The sequence below is a fragment of the Apteryx rowi genome, unplaced genomic scaffold, assembly GCF_003343035.1.
Source record: "Apteryx rowi isolate R43461 unplaced genomic scaffold, aptRow1 scaffold_1341, whole genome shotgun sequence".
NCBI lineage: Eukaryota > Metazoa > Chordata > Aves > Apterygiformes > Apterygidae > Apteryx > Apteryx rowi.
The window spans coordinates 36,708-60,508 of NW_020447577.1; the positions used below are offsets into that span (position 1 = coordinate 36,708).

A 23,801-nucleotide genomic window follows, 5' to 3' on the forward strand; every position below is an offset into this window, starting at 1 on the left:
GATCAGAGCTTCGGTCCTCGCGTTGACTGGAGTTGTAGGGCTGCAGCTGCACTTGCATGTGCTACTGAAGGATAAAGGTAAAAGGGTTGTGGACATGCCCAATCCCTGCCTATGAAATCTGTAGACACGGCAGTAGCTCCATTCTTCCAGATGTTCTTCTAGGATAATTCAGTGCTCCATTACTCCCTGCCTGAGACATTTAGGGTCTAACTTAGCCATGGGTTTGTACTGTCCTTTGAAGATGAAGTCATTAAATAGAAAAGACTGTCTGGCACTATGCACTGTGCCATGCTATCACAGGAGAGCACACCCTAGTTCCCTTTTAGCAACTAGCTAAGCTCTGTCTTGAAAATGGTGGGGTTGTGTGCCCCTCTGCTGCTACTGGCACTCAATTCTTGTGCCCTACTGATGGTTTGAACCTTCTTCCAAATTTTTGCCTTCATGGAGAAGGCTTCATGCAAATGAGGATACTCCTAAGTACAGTTCCTCCTAAGCATGTGGGAAAAGAAGCTTTTGGGGAATGAGTCTTTTATGTTAAAACACTCTTTGTGTTTGTATGTGTGTGTTGGCAATATTTTTTTAAGTGACCCATTGGAAATGTTAAGCTGCCTGCTGCTAACTGACCTGTGAGCTAGGCCATAGATGCAACCCACACAGCCCCAAATGCTCTACTTGAGGTTTCACACAGGGCCCCCCTTCACACGCACCCCTAGCTTAAGATCTTTCCTGGCCACAGAGAGGAGAGGAGATGAAATCCACGGGAAGTCTGTGATGATGAAATATGGCCAGCCATAAACAGGTAAAGCCAATTGCCATCTTATCTGCAAAAAACAGCAGGATCTAATGGAGAAGGAAAAAGTGTTTGCCTGTTCCTTGCACAACCCTGCTCCTGCCTCCCCCAGGCAGCACGAGGGGCACGAGTGTTTGCTTGTGGGGAGTTGTTCTGGGGGGAGTTTGCTGAGCAAACTCTGCCAGGGTCCGGCCTCGGCGTCACACGTTGTTCAATGCTCTTTGTAACTAAACAGTGCTGGGGAGAGGGAAGGCAAGGGAAGGGGGAGCAGCTCCATCCCGCCTGTCCCCCTGCCCAGCTCCAGTTGGAGAGCAGCAGCAATGTTTGTCCTGAGTCTGGCTGCCTCCGCAGAAAAGTAAATCCCTGCCCCGTGGTGATAGCAGCCCTCCGTGAAGGCTCCCCAATGTTTGGGAAAGGGAGCCTGGGCAAGCTGCGTCTCTTCTTTCTTCCAGAGAAAAGAGGAGAAGGTGTTGGCAAACAGTAACTAGTACGCAGAAAAAGCAGCAGAGCTGTAACTGATAGGAAGCTGGTGTGTGTTAGAGTTAATATTTGACCCAGTAGTGAAAGAGCAGACAGGGCAGTTTGCATGGGACTTGACCTTGTGAAAAAGGGAAAATTCATTATCCAGAAAGAGTAAGTTCATCTCTTTGTCTGAGTGTTCCTTCAGAGGCTTGTTTGTTGTTTACATTTTCAGCTCAGAAAGTCTCCTTTTGTAGTCTGTTTTCTGGACTGTGTGGCGAGGACGGCAAATGTCTTTGGACCTAAAGGAGAGTCTCTGCTTTTTATTACAGTAGACGGGAATTAATGCACGAAAACACAACAGGAGGAGTGATTTAGTCAAAATCTCCTGTAGTCTAGGAGTAAATAAACAGGCAGCATCAAGCAGTGGTGTTGAGTTGCCCCATCCCAAAGTTAAGGAAAAGGAGAAAATGACAGTGAGAGGCACAGACATTTGCAGACTCAATGAAGGTGGCAGTGGGCTGAAGGTACAGGATGTTCGTTACCCTTGATGGAGCACTTGACAGAGGCTGCTCAGGCATAAAACCGGGTCTCAGTGGGGGATCTCTTGTCCAAGTGCCTGAAGAGCCTGTAGAAGATCAGCCATGGGGAAGAAGTCACTGATACCAAATCTTTGGAAAGTCCCTATTCCCATCACTGTTTTGAAAACTGGTCCATTCTTCAGGTTACCAGGGAAGAGATTTTCCAAGGTCCTACATTAGCTCTGAAGGGTGTGTGTCAATCAAGAGACCTCTTTACTTTCCCCCATGGCTTGCATTATAGCCTGAGCTGCACTATCAAAAAGTTTGGGTCCAGCTGCCCTCCTATCAGCTCTCCAAGGGAATAAAGCCGAAGTTTGCCTGGCAGGGATGTTCTCATACAAATGGGGTATGTAAACCATTAGGTTTAAGGAAGGGAATATTGACAAACACTTTTGCTAGGTGGTCGGTTCATCACTGTGACTGTTCTTACCGCAAAATTATTTAAACCATTACTAACAATACAATGGTGTAGAGCAATTCATCAGGATTTGGCATCATTTAACACTTACAGACTGTGGTCTTCTTGTGACTGGAACAAAGAGATCTAGACTTATTTGACAACTCTAAAGCTACAGAAGTTGAGAGTTTTTTTCTAGCACAAATACAATTTATAGACAGTTTGTACAGGATAATTGCAAAACAACAGGGAAAAGTCAGATCTGTTGTCATCTTCAGACTAATAAGACAAGAGTGCTGTCAAGCTTTTGATGGGAAAGTGAAGACAAGAGGAAGGAAATAACATCTATTAATCTGACCCTTTTGATTTCTGTATTTCCTTTGTACTTTTGATTGGAGTTCTTTTTAGACTGTCTAGATAAGAAAAAAAAAAAGGCTACTGTTGTGGGAAAAGAACAATCTCTTTCTTTGGTGGGATACAGCTCCACATTTGGAGATGATGGGATCAATTAAATTCCCTAAAAATAGTCATCCAGTGCAATGTGGAAATCCCTAGTTTTTTTCTAATGCATCTGGCTGAAGTCAGCCTTGTGTTGCCCCTCAGGATAGACGTAGGAAATTGACTCCAAAAAATGGACTTTCCACCTCCATGAATAGTTGCAACAGGAGAAAATAAGTTGACTGTGGATCTGTAGCTATAGGAGGATACAATGAAAAATTCCTTGTTCGTATTTTAGCACTACAGATCTATTGGTTACATCTACACTATTAAATAAAACAGGCCAGGACTCTTCTCTGATCCTGTAATTGAGTGACAGAGCACGGCTTGCATCCATGAGCCTAAATTCCCCCACCACACACACACACACACACACACACACACACACACACACAAAAGCAGAGAAACCATATCTAAAATGACTAGCGGGAATAGTGTGCAGTATGAGCTATCCTCTGACCTATGGGAATTGCTTGCATCAGTGGTAGTCGTCCAGGGCCAAAATTGTGCCAGGGACTGTGCTAACAAACAGACAGTATAAATGATCATAGAGCTGTGTCCTGTGCTCGGTTTTCCTGTGTCATGGCTCTCTTCTACTTACTAATATAGATATAGCCCTTTGGGCCCAAGATAAAGCTACTCAACAGCCACAAGTCAAATTAAGAAGGTCTGTTTTTTCCTGTCTTAGGCTTAGTCACAAGATTGTAAGGACAAATGTGGTTTAGGGAGGCCTTGTCAACGAAAACCCTTGTCAATGATTCATGGCTTAATCATATTTTGTGTGAAGAAACTTCCTTATGAGTGTTTATTTCTTTAAAGTCTCTCCTAAATTTTATTTGATACCTTCTACCTCTTATGTGGAAAGAGACACAGGACAACTCTTCCCTACTCACCTTCTCCAGGACACACTTCTTTTTCCAGACCTCTGTAATATTATCTCTCAGAATTTTGCTTTCCTGACTGTGGAGCTCTACCTTGTTTAGTCCTTTGCATCATCATCAAGCCTGGCTGCTGTTTCATCCACTACCTTTTCCAAACCACTTGGGAATATGTGCAACAACACAGTCTAATTTGTTTAAAGAGACTGCTAGACCCAGCAAGCCTTGGGTCAAAACTACAGAGCAATTATGGCCAGTAAAAATAAGAGATCACAGTTATTGGCTTTAGAAGATATTTATTTCTGTGCGTGAATAAAATAACATCACATATATATATAGCTCCACATTTTCCAAGAACAGCCTGAACTTGAACTGATTGAAAATCCAAACATCCCCGTGAGGTAGGCTGGAATAGGTGGTCAAGGTGCCAAAGTGGCTTGTGTATTAATTAAAAGCAAAAAAGGGAGTGACTTCAGCGAGGAAAAACCTGGATCTCCAGAAGCAGTGTGCTAACAGGATGTATCTTCTGGAAGCTTCTTTCAATGCTCAGTTGCAGGAGGGTTTAGATAGAGGAGGAATTCATGAAATATACCCCCTCAAGGCAGTGGAAATGTTGCTGGTATGATGGCATTGACCCAGAAAGCCTTATCTTCTTATTTGGCTATAATTCTGTAAGGATACAAAGGATCTTGTTATTTTGTTGAAGTGCAGTCTATGCTCTCCGTATAAAAGCCTTGATATCTGCTAATTACTTTTCAGAATAAATGTACAGGGTGGGTTCAGCCTGCTGATTTAAAGACCTGGGTTTAGATACCTACATGGAAGGGTCCCCATGTATGGTGGGTGTCTAGGTCCGTAGATATCTAGCCTGCAGGAATTACGGTCACTGGCAAACTAGTCATATTTCCAGTTGTGTTAAAATATTGATTCAGTTCACTCCAGAATGAAGAACCACAGAAGTCTAGTGCCGTTTGATGAGCTCTGGGCTATCTGCCTGGCATTTGCCACCTTTCCTGAAAACCACTGGTTTCCCATAGGTCATGACCTATATCAGCCAGACCTGTATATGTGGCTTAGATTCTGAAACATCTCAAATGGCAGCAGACCCCTTTTTTTAGGCTAGTCAATCAAGCCCTTTGGTTTCAATTTCTAAGACTTCATTTCAAGCAGTGCAGCGGGTTGGATCCTTAGCTTGTAAAAGTTACATTGTACTTCAGAATATCCTGTTGGTTTCAACTTCTACAGCTGTAGTGAATCAACCTAGCTGAAAATCTAACAGGCTAATAGGAAGAGATATTAATCCTGAAGATTCACATCCATTGAAATTACTTATGGGTACATTCTTTTGAGAAAGATTTTCACTAGAAACATTACACCTGGAATCAAACTCAAGAGGTCTTCCTTATCTCCCAGCCCCACTTCCACTTGGATCAGGCCTAACAGATTTTCTTAACGATGTTCAGTGTCGGAGATCTGCTGTTGCCATTCCTAGTCTATTCACTCTCAGTAGAAATTGTCTCCTAAAGTGAGTGATCTTTCACAGATGCAGAGGGAATGAGTCATTCATTTGTAAAATTGTCCAGTAATAAGTTGTTTCTGCACCCTTTATATTGCTGAATTCCTAAGTGGGCACTTCCTTAGCATCATTAATTTTGTGACAGTGACTGATGATATGATTTGGGTTTCTTTTAATCACTGTCTCACAGCTATTGTGTTGGCCTATCATTAGGGTAAGTCCTGTGCTAATTTAATGACTGAGGATCCCCACGTACTGAGCAAATGCTTTGAAACCTGTTCTCTGGAGCCAACTCATTGTGATTTTTTCAGTTACTAGGAACCCTCAAACCCTGGCAAGTTTATACATAACAGAGCATGGAGTCTGGGAAACTCAGAAAAAGACAAATCTGAGTCTGTTTTTAGCTGGGCTCTGTCTGGTCACATCAATGGCTGAATATCTGCCTAAACATCTCCTACTGGGATAAGTTATGACATCATGACTATCCCTCTTGTGGAAAAACAAAAGAACCTTTCCTAATTTCCCATGAATTCAGTACACGTGCCTGGAAAGTCACTGATGGCAGCAATGATCAGAACATGGCAAACAACAGGACAAAATTACTGTGAGAATTAAAAGCATGATGAGTACTTTTTATCTTAAGCTAAAGTGAATTCCCCAAAAGCATATTCCAGTCCTCAAGGAAAGAAAAAATCCTGCTATCAGGAAAAATGAATTGTCTCCTCAAACACACATCTATCGTACACATTCATCCTCCATGTGGCCTTTCTGATAAATAGCCACCCTGCAAGCCCCGCGGAGTTGTGCTTCCTAATCAAAGAAATAGGAGCCAAAGTAGGTAAAATGGCAGAATGAAAATGCCCTCATGCCCTTCATTCTGTGACACTTACTTTGAACAGCATTTCAGCAGCCCCCCATGGCATGATCCCGAGGCAGAGAATGTGGGTGGGCATGACCCAGCACGGCAGAAATTTCCCTGGCTCCTGCACTCTGCGGTGTCAGCAAAAGCCAGATCTGCATAACCTGTGGGAAGAAGAGCATGTTAAAACCTCAGTTTTCAGTCTAAAATGATTAAGAATAAATATGCAACAAGTCAGGTGTGTTGCATCTCACCTGGAGTAGCCTGGAAGAGAAGGAAGAGAACAGCAAAGAGCAGGTAGAGGATCCTCATGGCTCTCAGTCAGCTGTGGACTATGTGTCCCTGCAAAAAGACTCAAAGACCAATGGAGGATGAAGCTTTTTTGAGGAAGAGACTGGGAAATGCACCTGGTATTTATAGGGCTTGCAGGATTATGAAATTTTGATGTCCGAGTGCTCTGTCAATCAGTAACTGCAACCAACCTTTTGAAAAATAGACTGGTTATCCCACATACCTCAGGCGGCAATGAAATGTGCAATGAAAGTTCCTAAGAGTGAATTTCCACCTGGTTAGCCATTTGTGTAATCTGACCATCAGCCAAGTCTCACTGAGTTGCATGAGTTCTCATGGCTTTTGCAAGCCTATATCCAACACAGACAAGAGGATGGGTCAGGGAGAGGGCTTGGAAGTCGGGAACTATCGGCATCTACTCCGTTGGATCCTTCGTTCACTGAGGAGTTATGTAACATTTTGTCTCCATCTCCCTGCTCCTGTCACTGGGGATATAACATCAAAGGCAGAGAAAAGCATTGGGAAACATTTGAGTCTTGATGAAATTTTTCTCTGTCACTTTTTAAAGAGGTTTCAGGGCATCTTCAGCCCCTGCTGACACAAGGGCTGACACAAAAATCTCTCTCTCTTTTATTTCTCGCTTATGTCCCACCTTGAGTGCTTTGCTTGGATTTAACTGGGGATCCTACTAAGCCTGCAGAGGGATAAAAGCTGCCCTTGGATTAGGAACTGAGGTAATATCCAAAGGTCTCATTGACTTCAGTGTATCTATGACTTTCCCTTTTGTTTCCCCTCTTATTTCCCTGAAATGATGGGAGAATGGGCTGATTCCTTAAGAGTCTGTTAAGTTGCATAGGTATTACAGGTGTGATTGCTCTTCTTACAGTGAAGGGAATGTGATTTCCAGTTTCAAAGGGAAATAGGGGTTCTGAATTCCTGGACAAGTTTTAAGTAGCTAACTTTAACCCCAGGGTGGGTAGTATTTATGATGTCCCAGTGAAAACAGACAGGCTTCCAGAAGGTGATTCAGAGAAAAGACTTAACTCCAGCTGCAATGAACTCAGTCTTGGAGGAGTCTTTCTAAACTCCCTTGCAGGGGAGCTGCCCACGTCTAAGGACTGTTGTTGTGAATATCACTCCTCTTASTCCAACTCTTCCCACTCTCCCCAACTGCAAGTGTTTTGCAAGGCTTTGGCAGAGCTGCATTTGCAGTATCAGAGGTGCAGGCCTGTCATCTGTTTTAATAATACTGAGGTTGAGTGAAATAGTTGGGCAGACAGAATGCTTAAAAGTGCAAGGTCTTCTTGGGCTTCACTTCAGAGCATCTTCACAGTGGCTGTAAATTGTTTGAGAAACACTAGTAAGAGGATGAAACACTGAAAGTTTTTTTCTTAATGAAGTCCTGGGCTTGCAGATGTCAAACCACTGCAATAGCTCTTGTACCCATAGGAATCTTCTTTTTGTCCAGATACCATCACACATAACCAATAAGTTAACCCCTGTCAAAACCCAGCCATTCCTGTAGTTCCTACCTCTGGCATTCAGGTTCAGCAGTTTGCTTCCTTATTACCTCATTTACCAGATTTAACTGGAAGTTAATGGTATTTTTGTTCTGAGAATTATTAATAGGACAAAGACATTACTGATGTTTATGTTTAATCTACATAGCAACAGGCAAGCTTAAGCAGCTAAAAGAAAGTAGCAGCAAGGTGAGTCACATAAGTGCTCACACAGGGAATAACACTATGATAAATATTTTTTTCCATCTTCCAACCATCAGCTCTAATTACCAGAAACCAGCAAACTCTCCAAAATCTCCTTTTTCGTCCCATTGCCTTAGAAAGTATTCTCTTTTTGTCACCAACTCTCCAACTTTTCCCCTTTCTAATGGAGAGAGGGTCTGCAGTCTGAGCTGATTCATCACTCATGTCTTTTCTCTTTCAGTAAGTTGTCATGGCTGAGTGACATCCTGTGACAATGGCTGAGAGACAGACACCTGACTGAGAATATGAACATGAAGAAACCAGGAAATGAAACCCTTTTGTTTTATGGAGGAAAATCCAAAGAAAAATGAGTTTTCCCCCATCTATCCTTCATGTAGACAGGCTGAAGATGTAGTGACATTTTGCAGACAGAAACATGCTTTTTAAGTGCTCCCTGATGCAGTTTATACTAGGGAGGAGTCAAGTTTTCCACAAAGAAAAACAGAATGTGACAGTGGGGAAGGTAATGACTACTCTCTTCCACCATGTGCAATATTTGAACCAGCTCCACTCACTTTCAGGGCTGTATGCTGTTCCCCATCTATGGAACAGAATAAATCTCTTACCAGCATCAAATGGCTTAAATCTCAGTGTTGTAAATTGTTGTCTCCTTCATGGTTCTTGCCAGACAGCCTTATTTCTTTCAGAAAGAGAGTAGCACTCTTGCAAAGTGAGCAACCCACTAGCCCACTAGCACGGGTAGCCYGAAAATTTCTTTCAGAGCAATAGGAAAATTCCATGACTCTGGCTCCCAGCAAAAAACAAAGACAGGTGCAAACCAGTTGCTTAAAATCGGGCCAAACCTGTATGAAGTGCCTGAAGAGCAGAGCCGTGTGGGCAGCGCAGCGGTGACCTGAGGCTGGAACATGATGGTGTGTGCATCAAGCTATGCCCCACGGCAGCCAGGACCAGGAATGAGGCTCTCCTGCAGAGATCTCTGGTGAGTGTTAACTTCCAGACATGATCTGGGAACACAAGCGGATGTAGGTACCTACCCTAGAGAAATCAGGCTCTCTCAAAAACAGCTTTTGGGGGGCTTTACTTAAATTCTTATGTAAGAATACTGCAGTACAAACAAGACAAAGAACTCCATGCAACAACTGATAGTAAATGAGAGAGAGGGAATAAACACATGACACTCAAATGACTTTTAATTCTGTCTTTGTGATCATGAAGGGATGCCAACCAATCATAGTAGAAGCTCTCCTACTTGTGCCTCAGTGGCTAAGTGCAAAAGAAGGACTTGGTACATCAGCAGAAAGAGATCTCTGCATGATCATGAGGGGAGCAGTGTCTCAGAATGGTACTCCTTTTATTTCCCTCTGGTTAATAATAGGAAGTTGTGTTAACCTATGATGGATAAAGAGATATTTATGTTTTGATGTTTTTAATCCAATTTTGCTAAATTTTGCCCTAGAATCACAGCTTTCCAAAGGTAAATTACAAGCAAAATCTAAAATGCTGAGTGGCCAGCCCTTGGAAACATCATCTTCTCTCAATAATCAAGCACACAGAGTGACTGAGTAAATTTTACAGTCTTCCTCAAGGTAAACATTTTTCTTTTCTTCTTCTTTTCTTCTACTCTTCTTGGTTGACTAGCTACCTCTAGCTAAACGCAGTTCATAATGAGAATCATATACATGGTGCTGATTGCTTTTCAGGTCTACTTTTTCTCAAAGAAGTTCTCTTAAACACAACTTAACAGTTAACGACTAATAAATCATCAAGATGCAGGTATTTAATAGTATAAGAACTATTATGCTTCTGGGAACTGTTGTCTATAAGGTGTACATGTATTTGGGCACTGGTAAGACTTGATTCTGCCATTCTAACTATGAGTATGTATTTAAAAGCACATAGGCACACGATTAGCCAGCAAAGCACATGCTTACATCCCATTGAAACCAAGTTAAAGTTAGCACACGCTTCAGTGTTCTCCTGAATGAGAACTGGTGAGTAATAGTAGTACAAATCCTTGCAATACATGCAGAGTGAATTATGTTTACAGTGCTTCATCTTCCATTAGTCACAAATAAAATACATTAATTAATTATGATAAGTCTTTGTTCTTCAGTTGTGCTTTATATCTGAAGTTTTCAAGACTTTGCAAACAATATCAGAAGAGGGGCAGAAAAGGAGGCTGGAGAGCCACTCTCTRTATAAGGTTCAGGGACAGTGAAGTGCTGAGGTTTGGGAACCTAATCAATAATCACCTATTTGCAGTTTGTCTACCCTTGGTTTCTTTGATCTCAGTCGCATGCGTCCTGATGTTGCAATCTGTACAGTGAGTCAACGCTGAGCAGACTTGTGCATGACAACACTGAAAATCGGCATGGCTTCCCATAGTTTCCTGCTTTCACTCCTTAAATTGACCACTGTCTTGGTTCTGAAGTAGAAATGAAGGCTTTTATACTAGGAAACTAAAGTAGTGCTGTAAGGGTTCCTGTGGCTGAAATTCTGCTGAGATGCTGATCACACAGAGAGGATCCTTAGCAGCAGAGTGTCTCTACTGAACAGGCTCTGGGTGATTACTAAATGATGGAGTTTGGTACCGATCCTGATGCAGAGGCATTTCTAGCCTTCCGGGAAGCAGATTATGTTTCCTTAGGTCAGTACCACAGGTAAAGCCCGGGCCTTGCAATTATGTAATAAATTACACAATTGATTTCCAGTGAACTAATCAGTGGATTGCATAATGTGCACAAGACCTGAAGCACATGCAATATTTGCCCTCTGCCACATGATGGGCTGTGTCCACTGGGGACTGGAAGAGAAGAGAGGCAGTGCCTGGTTGGGGGCCAAGAGATCTTTTCTTGTGTCTTCATCACCAAAACTAAACCTCTACTTGCCATGCAAGTACAGTGACAAGCACTTAGTGATGGCTGTGGTCAGGTGACAAATAAAGAGTGATGACTCTGGGGGATTTTCTGGGACCGCAGCTAATTTCAGTTTAATTTCTTGCAGGAACTGTCCCCTTTGTGGGTTGAAAGGCCTCTATATAGGACCATGCTACCTCTTAGAGGGCAGAGACAGTAAGGGTCAGCCAGTCTGGCTAATCCACCCAGGATTACTTTTGTTGTATATAATTCCCAAGGAGGTATTCCACTAATTATCTCCTTGTGGTAGGGATAGATAAGCATCTATCATCAGCCTCTGGGATCATCGTGTCAATCTGCTCTCTGCCTCCTTATTTCATCACCCCATCCACCAATAGTGCTTCCACACCTCTCTGGTCTCTCCTTTTCTCCCTATCCCTGCTCCTGCTTTCTCCCATGGACCTGGCCATGCTGGGGGATGAAATCTGGCCTAATTTTAGCTGGGAATGGGATTGCTACAGCAACATCTGTAAAGGCCAGCCGGAAAGAGTCACTCAAATGGAAAGGTAAGCCACTGAGCTGATGATTTTTGAACTCCCTTGTTAACAGACATGCTGATAGGACATAAGCCAATCTGATTTTTGTCCGCTGAAGTTGACAAAACTCTCAAGGCCGTTTGCAGTGACTCAGCCCTGCTGCCATGGAGGGTCACTTCTAGCCTTCTGCATAAAGGTCTCCGCAGAGCCACCCACGGCTAATAGCACCTGCTCCTCCTTGCATGACGCTGCCAAGAAACGATGCTTTTGATGGTTGCATCTAACCCCTGCCTCGTAGGACGGGATTCCTCCTGGGTAATGAGCCCAGACACTGCCAGCAAATGACCTTCAGAAAGGCCAAGTTTTGCTAGCACCAGTCAGGGCTGCATTTCACAAGAGCACAATTTTCACACCCACGCTTTTGCAGGGGGTATAATACACAGTTTCACCCAGCTTTCACCCTCATCCTCAGCCCTTCAAAGGGTCATTGCATCTAGTTTTGTGGGCGTTGGTACAAAGAGCACATGTAAAAGTTTGGCCTTGGTAAAGATTTACAAAAAATGGAAAAAAGAAAAAAAAAACATAACTCTTCACAGCAAAAATACATTACCTCTTCACAGGCAAGCCCCATGGATTGCTGCTTTTCAGGCAGGACTTGCGAAGCAGAATCCTCTGGGCTGCCTACTCAGATAACCTGAAGCTGATTGTGAATATGTACATACCTGACCTTATAATCCGGCATCTCTTTTCCATCTAACCCCTCCACTGGGTTGAGGCAGAAGGACAGAAAACGTACAGGGAAACTTTGGTAAGCAAATAATACCCTAACATGCACTGATGCTATTTAATGGTGGGCAGTAGGAGAGCCAGTCCAACAGAGTGCATTGCTGGAGGAAGGAAAAAGATGGAGAGTTGTCTTGACTATGCAGCTGGATGTGACAGAGGCTGCTCATAGAGCAGCTGGAACAGCTGGGCCCACTCTCTCACCCTCCGAAGTATAAAGGAAAGTATAAAGGATGTAGGTCTTATGCAATGATATATTTGCAACAGCATTTTTGAGTGCAGCAATTTCAGAACCATAAAGCTGCTTCGAAGAGCAGAATCAGTGCTGCCCTTTTGGATCCTCTGTGCACATTCCTCTTGACTGCAGCATGGTCTGTAGATCACCATTTTACAGCACGGTAAAACAAAGCTGCAGGACCTAACCTTTCTTTTGTTGGAAGGAAGGAAGGAAGCTATGGGACAAAACCACTTTGGCACATAGCTCCTACTCTTACATAAGTGTCAAAATCCTGGGGAGTCATTTGTACAACGGAAAGGAGATTCAGCAGCGTTTCCATGCACAAATGTCTGAGAAGCAGTTTCTCATCCTCCACTGGTACAAATCAGTGAAGGTCTGTCCCAGTTGACAGGTCTATCAGGTTGGGGAATCAAAGTTAACCAGGATTGATGCACCTGCACTGCCCTTCCCCTGCCTTTTTTCCAGCTATATAAAGCAGGGACCTCACCCTGGTGGGGGAATGGACAAGCAGTGGATTTTGCCTGTTAATTTCCTGATGGAAATGTATAAATAAATGTATTGTAGGCTGAAACAGTGAAGTTTTTTATAGACAAATCTTCCATGTCTTGTTAATCATGGTTTCTTTTGCACTGAAATTCAGTAGTCTCTGTTACACTTGGTACCTCCCCCCTTGGCACCTTCACAGGCACTGACTTAGTGGGAAGTCACCAGATGAAAAGGCAAATAGAGGCACAGAAAGAAGGAAGCAGGTGAGGGGAGAGAAGCCAGACTTCTGCTGAGTCTTGTCAGGGCATTGCACGTGGTCCATTTTTAGCTGAACTTGCCTCCCTTGGTAATTGTGTAACTAATTGCTGCTTACTGCGAATTTACATGATTTGGGCCAGCAATAAGAGTAGTGTCTGAGTTTGTCTGGCAGCTGTGGAAGAATACCGACATATCATCTGTGTGTCCTTTCATCTCCTCCTGATCAGTGAGAAAAATAACTCACAATTCTCTCTCTTGCAACGTGTATGTTCAAGAATGATTGGACAAATCCACAGGAAAATACTCTGGGAAGGCTGGTAAACATGCAAAAAATCTCATTTCTGGAAGCAAGTGTCAGTCAGAGGAAGCTAAGAGAGTGTATCAAGGAAAATGCAACTATAGGTTTGTCACTGTAAGAGACAGGTTCCTGGACTAGAGCAACTTTCAGAATGACCCTGCACAACTTTTCTCAAGTTTCTTACGACATGACTTGTCTAAGATTGCACAGGGGTTTGGTCAGGGCAGCGCCTGTCAGGGACGGCATGGTGAGCCACATCTGCAGCCTCTGGCTACCTGCGCATCTGAGATGCTGCAAGCAAAGGGCCACCCTAGTATTGTTCCAGTGTGTGACCTTGCACCAGCCCTGGGCGAGGGGGAATGATGTGCTGGGCAGGGTCTTACACACCAGCCCAGTCATGGCCCTTGCTCTCTTGGGAGAAATTCACAAGTTCTTCACAGTAAAAATAAGGCATATGAGGTATCTGGCACACTTTTGGGGCTTTTAAAATGAAAAAAGAGTAATAATAAAGCAGGGAACAGTATTGGATTGGAAGAACAGTTATCTGCAAACTGATGAGCTCTGACTTGTATCCCTTACTTTTAAATATTTATCCGTTTTAAAAATTTATTCTTGATTGCATCTTACCACCAGTGTCAGTGTCTGTTTCTATTTCAGCACCTGTGTTTCTTCTAGGTCTTCTTACTACATTTAGTTCTGACATTCATTCAGCTTCTGAGGAGACAACCTGGCCTTCATTCAGGATTATATCTGAGATCTGCACCTGGAAAAGCAAGTGAAAAATAGAAAAGAGAGATAAAAACATCTCGTTATGAATGCAGGTCTTGAACCCGATGTTGCAAGAGATTTGAAGATTTGATTGGAACAATGGGATAAAGAAGTTAGACGGCTCTTAGAAAAACTATTTAAGAGAAAGGTGGAACCTTGTGTGTGTGTGCGTGTGCAGGTATGTGTGTTCAGATTTGGGGACTGCAACAAATGGGAGGTAGAGATAAGGAATTACTTTCAGCTCTTTTTATTGTTGTTTTGCCCTGAAATCATTCCAATGAAATATTTATCTCTTCTGGATTCCTGGATGATAATCCATCTCGTGTCACACCTGGTTTATGGTCTGCTTTTAAAGGTATCAGTCAGTGTCATATCTGAAAGTCTGTCTCCTCTCTCTGCAGAGAAAGATAAATATTGACTCCTTTATAACAGCAAAAAAAATGCATTGGGAAAGACAAAAGCCCCAGCATCTCTCTGATGTGGCAATCTTGACCTCTTGTTATAACACAAGACCATCAGAAATGTCCTCTCAGCCCGTCTGGCCCAGGACGTGGTCTCTGGCAGCAAGAATCCAATATGTTGTTCAGGGACACCATGCAAACCTGGACACTTTCTGTCAACCAGTCATCTCATACTCCTCCAGCACCCACCGCTGCGGGAATAAGTACACTAGAATGAACACCTCTGCCTATCCTTTTATTACTCATTTGTGGACCTGCTGTCTATGAATATGTCTAGTCCTTTTTGACTTTGCTGACACTGTCTGCCTCCACAGCCTCCCATGGCAGCAAAGTCCAGAAATTTGCTGTCTGCAGTATAAAAAAAGGGATTTTTTAAATCTGTTTTAAACTGAGCTCCTTCTAGTTTCCTCAAGTGCCACCAGTTCCTGTACTATGGGATTTGGTCAACATCAGTTCCATGTTCACCATATCCCCTCCCTTCATGATTTTGCAAACCTTAGTCCTATCCCCACCACCACCACCACCACCAGTCTTCTCCTTTCCAAAATGACAAGTCCCGGACTCTTTATTCTCTCTCCATAAGGCAGCTGCTCCGTCGCCTTTGTCATTTCAGTTGTCCTTCTCTGGACCTTCTCCAGCTCCAGCATGTCCTTCATGACATGCAGAACCCAGGACTATACGCCATACCCAAGATGTGGGCCCAGCAGGACTTTTTCCAGCAGCAAGATGACACCCCATCTTGCCTTCCCCCTTCCTGATGGTGCCCAGCACTGTGTTGGTTTTTCCAGGCGCTGGTGACTCACTGAGCTGACAATTTCAGAGCACTGTCCACAGTGACTCCAGGATGTCTTTCCTGAGTTCTAACTGTCTTCTAGTTCTGTGTCACAGCCTGGATTATTTTTCCTAGATGCATTGCACTGAACCGCTTCTATCCTCTATTATTTGCCCACTCACTCCGTTTTATGAGGTTTCTTGCAACCCACACAGCTTTAAAAAACCTGAAAAAAAGATCACAAACCTTCAGATTTCACTCCTTGCTTTTTTTTTCCAGGTCATTGCTGAAGACATTCACAAAAATTGGTCCCTGCATTGGACTGGTACACTCCACAGGTGACTGGCAGTCATCCTTGGTGCAGGTGGACCCTTGGTGGTTACCAGCACCTCAGTCCTGCTCTGCACTAGGGCAGGCATGAGACCTATATGCAAGTACAGATAGGGATGAGAGCCTGCAGCAGCATGCAAATTGCATCCTGCAAATTGTCTCCAAGAACTCCTCCTTAGAGTTACACTTTACAGGGCTTCATATAGAGCAGCTGTCACTGGCAGGAGACACAAGTACCCTTCTTGTTGCCCATGTAAGAGACACAGCTCGGCAGTGAGTGGTACCCAGCTATGTATTTACTGAACAAGGCAAATTCAGTCAAAAGCAAATCTTAAGCAGTGCCAGAAGATACCTGTCAGCCATTCCCTTCTCCAAAATAGGCTATTTCTTTCAGTGATTGAGAAAGACTTTCCATGTACTGCTTACTTTTGACACCTAGCACAGCAAGGGTTTCAGGACACAGCATAGACTAGTGCAGCTCATGGCCTGAGATGACTGCTGTGGCTGAGAAGTGATGAAGCCTTCTCTAGGGAATAAAACTTCATCATTTACCTCTTCTAGTTTTCCATGCAAAGACATTGAGACACCTTAACTACAATGTGCGACTGGAAAGAGAAAGCAAAAGGGCTAGAGAGTTTTGGGTTCATAAGAGGGTCTTTAACGGGGAGTAAAGATATATGTGCATGTGTCTGGGGATTTACAGGGCTGGGAGACTTGGCTTTGAAATTTCTCTTGGGTGTCTTTGTTCTTGCTCAAATTTGGGTCTATTGTTTGCTTTCTTTGTCTTCTGTTCTCCATCTTAGCACATAGTTAAAGGTGATAATGAAGTATCTGACTACTATACTATCTTTCTTTACACCTGGGTGAGATCCATGATCAAGGTTCATCACAGCAAGTTAACTAAGTCTAATAACTCTCTGCTCAGGAGCTGGTCATCCTAAGTTTGGTTTTCTATCAGGAGACAAGTAGGTACATTCAGGCACTGGCTTCTTTTAGATGTGTATTAGAAGGAGATAAACTGTAGCTCATAAATGTTTCATCTCTCCATTGACGAGAAGGAGAATAAGGATATTATTTCATTTGTGACATCTATTACGAGATAAGTCGATGCTTTTGCAAGGTAAGTCTAATCCTTTTCCATTTTATGACAGGAAGGGCAGTCTTCATTTGTGACTAAGACACCTAAACGTAGGTGTTTGTCTATCTGCCAGGGGCATGTCTCAGGTCTCACTGTGGTCAGATCTGGGTTTGATACAGTCGATGGATACCTTGGACATCCATGTGGACCTGGTGCCCATGACACAGAACTTCAGAAAACCTGCAGTCTTCTGAGATGGTCACTGGAGACCAGGCAGGGTAACTCAGGGTATTTCAGATGTATGTGGGTCTCTGAATCATGTCCTTAGATAATACAGGCATTGAAGACTGAAAGTGCTTAAAAATGTTAAATTGGGACAGGATTCAGTCTGCAATTACGATATGCAAATTTAAGTGTGTGTTCGTGATTCAGCTGCCCCTGCAGGAGGCACCTGTACATGAGCAGATAAACCATGCCCTGAACTCCCCTGACAGTACTGAACTACAGACTTGATACAGGCTTTGCTTATGCAAGTTCACTGTATCATAACTGGTTGAAGGTCAGAGCAAATTGGTGATGGGGCTATGGCATCTTACCAAAAAAAAAGGGCCATCTGAACTTTCTTTGGCCTTCTCTTAGCAAAGGTTAATTTGCACCAACTTAATTGTCACTGGGTTTTTCTCTGAAAATCCTCCCATAAGCGTTAGAAAGCTCAGTTCACTCTAGAAGCAGATTAATTTGTTTCCTTTTTTTTTAATTTAAAGGGGGAATTAAAAATAAAAAGCTATTCACTTGTGTGTTTTTTATCTACAACTGCTGCTATATAAAGAGTACATTGCATGCATGATGGGAGACGGTAATTCCAGCCATGGTTTCATCAAGTGCAGAATAAAAAGTCCAGCACCACTGGAAATAAACCTGCAGAGTAATAGGTCCATGTGCTGCGTGGAATTACAAACACAGCCTTGTTGCTGTATTTTTACACTTCCAAACATATCTCAACCCAGCACGTTTTGAGTGAAAGCCCATATTTATGGATGCATTTCTTCATAAGAGACAAAATAAAGATATGACTCTCCAGGATGTTTTGTTTAAAAATCTGCAAGAGTTATCAGAATCACTGAAATAAAATATGTGTCTGTGAGTAATAATCGATTCAGACCTATTTCTGTAAATTTGAGCCTTAAAGTGTTCTTTTTATTAACTGTTTCTACTCAGAGAGTGTCACTGCCAGTTCTTCAGGGAAACGTTTGGCTAGTTTTGTAGATGGGAGTGAGAAACAGCCAAACACTGCTCTGCCTATCTTATTATATTGTAAGGTGATATCTTAAGTATAGTAAAATCTCATATCTGCATTCACTCTACCCAATAGCACTTACAGTTTTTCTTCTTTTTTATATTCTGTCTGAGTTCCTTTTCCATTCTCAGGCATAAGATAAACTGATGTTTGAGATCATTTGTCTCTCCTACAAGTGATTTTCTGCTGCAAAAACCTTTACAAAAATGGTTTCTTCTAAAGTCCTCAATTCTGGCAAATCCCAACAAATATTTCCCACAGAATCCCCTGATCAGAAAAAATCCCTCTGCAGAAAACACAGGAGGTTTTTTTCGAATATTATCCTACTGTTTGTCTGACCTTCACAGTCTAAACAGAAAATTAAGACATAGGAATATGGGAAGGGACCTCTCTGATAATGAAACTGGAAGCATTTTTTCTGGCTTCTATTGATTTGAATTAAAATAATTTCATAAATAATTTCATGAAAAACAAGGGGGGGGGTTAGTGTCACAGGCATCTTGTTGCAGTTCTATTCTCTCAAAAGCAACAATAATTATTTTTTTCCCTATTAGCTGCCCTAGTAGTGCTGGGTATGTTCTGGGACTCCATCATGATAGGCAGTGAACAAGTACAAACACAAGGTGTGATCTTTGCCCTTCTGGGCCCCTGAGTTATACCCCAGTTCAATGCTTATTAACTGTATGTAAAGAGAGGGAGGAAAGAGAAAAGCCCCCTCAAACCATAATTTGCTGCCACCTTAAATTCACATCCAAATAAACTTTTAAAATTTAAAATTAAAACAAAACTTTTGCAATAAAACAGAATTGGTTTGTGGCATTTGACTGCCCATTTGAAAATCCTCACTCCTGTTTTTAAAAATAAATTTTGACAAGTCTTAAATTCAGCTCATTGCAGAGTGACAATAATCTGTAAATCTCAGCATTTTTATGAAATGTAAAAACTGTTCCTACTGACTCCTGTGAAATAATACTTCTTACCAGGTACTAGTCCGTCAAGAGAGTATTTAATAAACAACCAAACACACCAGCATCAGTGCCAAAAATGTGCATTTGAGACAGAAAGAGGAACTCCTTGGGGATTATTAATTACTCCCTGGATTTCTTCTACTCTCAGACGTGAAGTCTTCTCCAGTGCCTCTTATGGGAGAAAAATAAACACTTGAACACATCCTGATTTGAAGTTTGGTCCTGGTGCACTAGCACTCCCAGAAAAGCATCCAGCCACCTGCACTGCGTTGTACTGTTCACCGGTGAAAAGTCTGCAGAAGGAAGTACCCAAGTTTCTTTCCATTCAGAGAAGTCAAAGGGGCAAAAAAATCAAATTGCAGTGACAGAATGGTGGCATAAATCTTCCCAGTGGTTCAGCAGAGATCAGGGCTGTGTGAACACACTCATAGGGTTTGGCACATACAGACTCCAGCTGCATCGGTCTCCACATGACACACCTGCATGCACCCGATGCACAGTAAGGAGCCGTGTCCCCCCACCTCCCCTCCATCCTCCTTTGGGCACTTCCGTTGCTTGTTTGTTCTTGGCAGAGCCGAGGACATAAAACTATGGTGAGGTAGCGACATCTGGAGGGCAGCCCACGATGGAAATCCTCTGCTCGCTCAACCCATCAGTGACAAGCCAGTGGTTCTGGGACATGGGATAGGGGCCCTCATGCCTAGGTTTGTCAGATAAATGAGAATTGGAGTTGCTGAAGGGCTCACACTTAGTTTTCAGGCACAGGGCTAGGAACAGTGAAAACATCGTAACAGATCTTGAGTCCTTAGTTCATCAGATTCTTCTGTCTTCTTGGGATTCACCATGTCTAAATCCACACTGACAGATTAGACAGTGCAAGGAAAAATTCCTGATCACTATATCTTCATGATTTGTGCTGATCAGCTGCTGTCCCTGACACAATTTTGGCTTAGGCCAGCTGACACTGACCCAAGCAATTACTAGGAAGAGTTTAGAAGTCAGCACAGCAAAGGGGCAATTCCCAACAGACTGGCTGGACATAGAAACGTTGTTTTAGAGCTAAAAAAGGTAAACTGCATATAGCCAACATGGGAAGACGGTTTCAATTTCTTTGACCACAAGTCCAAAGAATAGACATGACACGCTTTTGATTAGCAGCATAGAACCAGACTGTAATTGTTACAGGATGCATCTCCTTGCTGACAAGTGCTTTTGAACATGCAAACAGTTTGTCCTGTTGGACCCAGTGCCTGGCAAGGAGCAATGGCTGTGCTGGGTGCTCCCCCCGAAGGCAGCCAGTCAACAAGGACTGGCAGTGGCCCCAGCCCTTTGGCCACACTGATGGATTGGACAAGATACCTCACTGCTGCACTGGTGTGTTGCAGGAGACCCAGATGTGATTCCCAACCAGAGCAGAGCTTGGGGCAGCCCTGGGGCTCTCTGAAGCTGTGGTCCCCAGTCATGGGATGAGCTGAGCCCAAGGATTATCTATTTTCCCCTCTGTCTCTATCCCCCAAGACACTTGTGGATGGTGACAAGCAACCCATGGGCAGATAGAGTGTCTTCCATGGCTGGGTGGTCAGACAGGGCAGTCTCTGCACGGCAGCTTAAGTCCTTTGCACTTTCAGGCTTGGAGCATTGCCAAGCCCATTTGTAATCCCACCAGCATGAATCCACAGAGATGACCTTTTTAAGACATCCCATCTACCAGATTTCCTTAGGTGATCTTCCTCATTGGCTAAAAAGCATTTTGGTGTCAACTTGAGCTTCTTAGCCCACTCACTGGGGGTGTGAGCTCAAGATTGCTGTATTATACCCATTCCACACTTGTATCATTCTGATAGCTTTTGGGTCAATGTCCTCCTTTGTGTGTAGGATGCAGAATTATGGACCTCTACTTTCTGCTAAATGCCTAGTACCACCTAATATGAGCATATAGAAGAAACAGAGCCAGACTTCTCAAAGTGCACAATGATAAGATGATAGGCAGAAAAATAAAAGTTGTAACAAGGAAACAGGTTGCCATGGGGTGCCAGGCTGGCAAGGGCCAGTAGTGCAATAGATAACGTGCCATACAACATCCTAGGAGACTGCACATTGGACTCCTGCTTGGCTTGACGACAGTGCCCTGCCCTCACCTGATGTTTTTTCCATCTCCCTTTGTAGGGATGTAGAAGCCCTGATCTGGAGTTAGTTGCATTTGCCCTTGCACCACAGGATCAGAGCCAAGAGAAGCATTGCCTGGGCATGCCATCAAGGCCTGGGCAGCTGGGATGTCCGGGCACCACAGGCCAGTGCTGCTAACGTCTACCATGGCCCTATGTCAGGGGAACTCTTCAGCCTCCCTTGTGGGCCTGGGCAGGGGGAAGGCTGAAACTATCCAGATACAGTCTTTCTGCCACCAGCCCAGCAAGGAAAGGCTTCTCTGCTATGGCTCACCTGCTGCTCTCCAGCAGCAATGTGGGGTATATAGTGAGAGGGCAAAACAGGCTGACCTTGGGACTCCCAGCCCACAGCACTATCCTGCAGGATAAGGAAATCCTGAGCTGGATGTGATCCAGGCACACAACCTTCAGATCTGGAGTCAGAGGTGCTGCCATTGCGCCATAGGGTCAGAGACAGAGGGGCAGCATGCTGCCTAAGCATGACCCCAGGGCTTTAGTTTTTATGGCCAAGGGATGCTGTTTGAGGAAAGAGGATTTTGAATTCATCTAACAAAGAAGTGGGATCATCTTTGCCAGGTGTCTTACTAAGCCTGTGAGGAGGACTTTAAATAAGGTTCACTGGAGGAGGGAGGCCAAAGCCCCAAAAGAAGTGGAGTAACAGAGGGCAGGGAGGAAGTACCTGGGGGACACCAGGAAGGGGGTGGGGGTTTTTATACTTCTCCTAACTGGGGGAGAAGTGTCTGGGCACAACTGCAAACAGTGTCGGAAACAGAAGGAATCAGAAGTCCATCTGCAATGACAGGGACATTGTGGCATAGATCATGTGATTAGATCAGCCTGTCCCACACCTGGACACCACAGCTCTAGAAGTCCTGTCCTGGCCCCAACCCTGTGTTGGCCAGGAATCGCAGCTGCAGAGCAGGGAAGGTGTCCCTCTGATGCCACAGTGCGGTGAGGGACAGTGGATGTGGTGGATTTAGGCAGAAGGGACAAGGAGGAGAGATCATCTTCCCCCACCTTCACTGCCAACCCTCCCTGGCAGCCCACTGAAAGTCCCCCAGGGCCACCAGGCTGGCCAGGGGCTGGGGCCAGTGGCACAATGGACAACACACCTGAATATGGATCAGGAGACTGCAGGTTTGACTCCTGCCTGGCTCAACCTTTTTCTCATCCCAGCCTGGCTGTTGTGGACAGCACAGTGATGGTGCCCTGGTTTCTCCCAACCTTCCGGCAAAGACCTGTGTACCAGCTGGGGATGTGAAGGCTTTGGCTGCAGGGAGCATTTTCAGGGTTGAGCTGCAAATCCTGAGAGGAGTGGGGAAGATGAGTAGCAGAATGACAAGCCAGGACTTGAGGAGAGCTGAGCTGGACTTAGTCGAGGGGCAATGGCAGAAGGCTGACTTGGCTGAAGAGGGGGCTCTTGTCTGTGCCCCAGCACAAAAAGGGCAGGCCAGTGGCCATGCAGAAAGCAGATGCCACCACCACCATTGCTGTGGGCAGAAACGGGCTGAGCCACGCAGGAACTGAGCCTGCATCCTCCCGATCCATGGTCAGGCATGTTGGCTCTTGCACTGCTGGCCTCAACACCCAGCCAGTCTGGCACCCCCAGCAGGCATCTGCTTGTCAAGATGGACTGGAAGCAAAGGGTAGCACAGATTTACCTTTAAGCTCCTGCCCTTGCCCATGACTGCTTTCCCCTTCCCCACAGCTTTGTTCCTTCTGGGTATAAGTGCCTTAGTAGAAGCAGATCCCATAACGTATTGCTACTCTGAAATAGAGCAAGACTGCAAGGGCCAGGGGTGAGAAATGCAATTTCCAGGCCATCGAGGGAGGCCATCCCTCTTCTTCTCCCACTGGGGCCATGGCGCACACTAGCACTACACAGCATGGTTGTGTGGTGTCTGTCCCAGAGGAAACAGGGTCCTGAGCATGGTGTGTCCCCTGAGGGGCAGGTGGGGTGGCTGTGCAGCGCATCCTGGGAGAGGTTCCACTCACCTGGCAGATGTCCAGTGCCCACCTCAGACCGTGTGGCAGATGGGGACACTCACACCTCTTGCATGGCCTGACCCAGGACACCATGCTCCCCAGGGGTGGTCAGAGTCCGCTCTGGGTTCATCTTCGCCCACATACCCTGAGCCCTTGCTGTCTCTCTGCACCTCAGCCCCATCCCTCCCTGCACATTCATCCTGCAGCCTGGACACTGCTCTGCAGCCAGAACTTGGCCACCCCCTCTTCATGGGGTGCCCCCATCCTCGTCACCTCCCATGGCCCTGCTACAAGGGCACCCCCAGACACCTCTGGGGTGGTCCCCATGGACAACACATCCCCACCACCCATGCCACAGTCCAGGCCTGGGTGCTACATCCTTCCACCCTGACCTCGTGGCGCAAGGGCAGCGCGTCTGACTCCAGATCAGAAGGTTGTGTGTTCAAATCACGCCGGGGTCAGGCTTGACTCAACACGAGCTGTCCTTTGTATTGCCCTGCTTTCCTGCAGAGCAAGGCTGTGTCTGCAG

At 44.6% G+C, this 23,801-nt stretch overlaps 1 protein-coding gene and 1 non-coding gene across 2 annotated transcripts; one reads left to right on the plus strand and one right to left on the minus strand.

The window, feature by feature from the left end:
• Positions 1 to 6,005: 6,005 nt before the first annotated feature.
• On the minus strand, positions 6,006 to 6,290 carry LOC112961573 (gallinacin-10-like). Its single transcript, XM_026056901.1, has 2 exons — positions 6,233 to 6,290; positions 6,006 to 6,142 (listed from the first exon to the last, which is right to left on the minus strand). The coding sequence occupies exons 1-2, from the start codon at positions 6,288 to 6,290 to the stop codon at positions 6,006 to 6,008; spliced, it is 195 nt and encodes a 64-aa protein (XP_025912686.1).
• A 17,371-nt stretch (positions 6,291 to 23,661) lies between these two features.
• TRNAW-CCA lies at positions 23,662 to 23,733 on the plus strand. The gene has a single exon. It is a non-coding gene; the product is annotated as a tRNA-Trp (tRNA).
• The last annotated feature ends 68 nt before the right edge of the window (positions 23,734 to 23,801 follow it).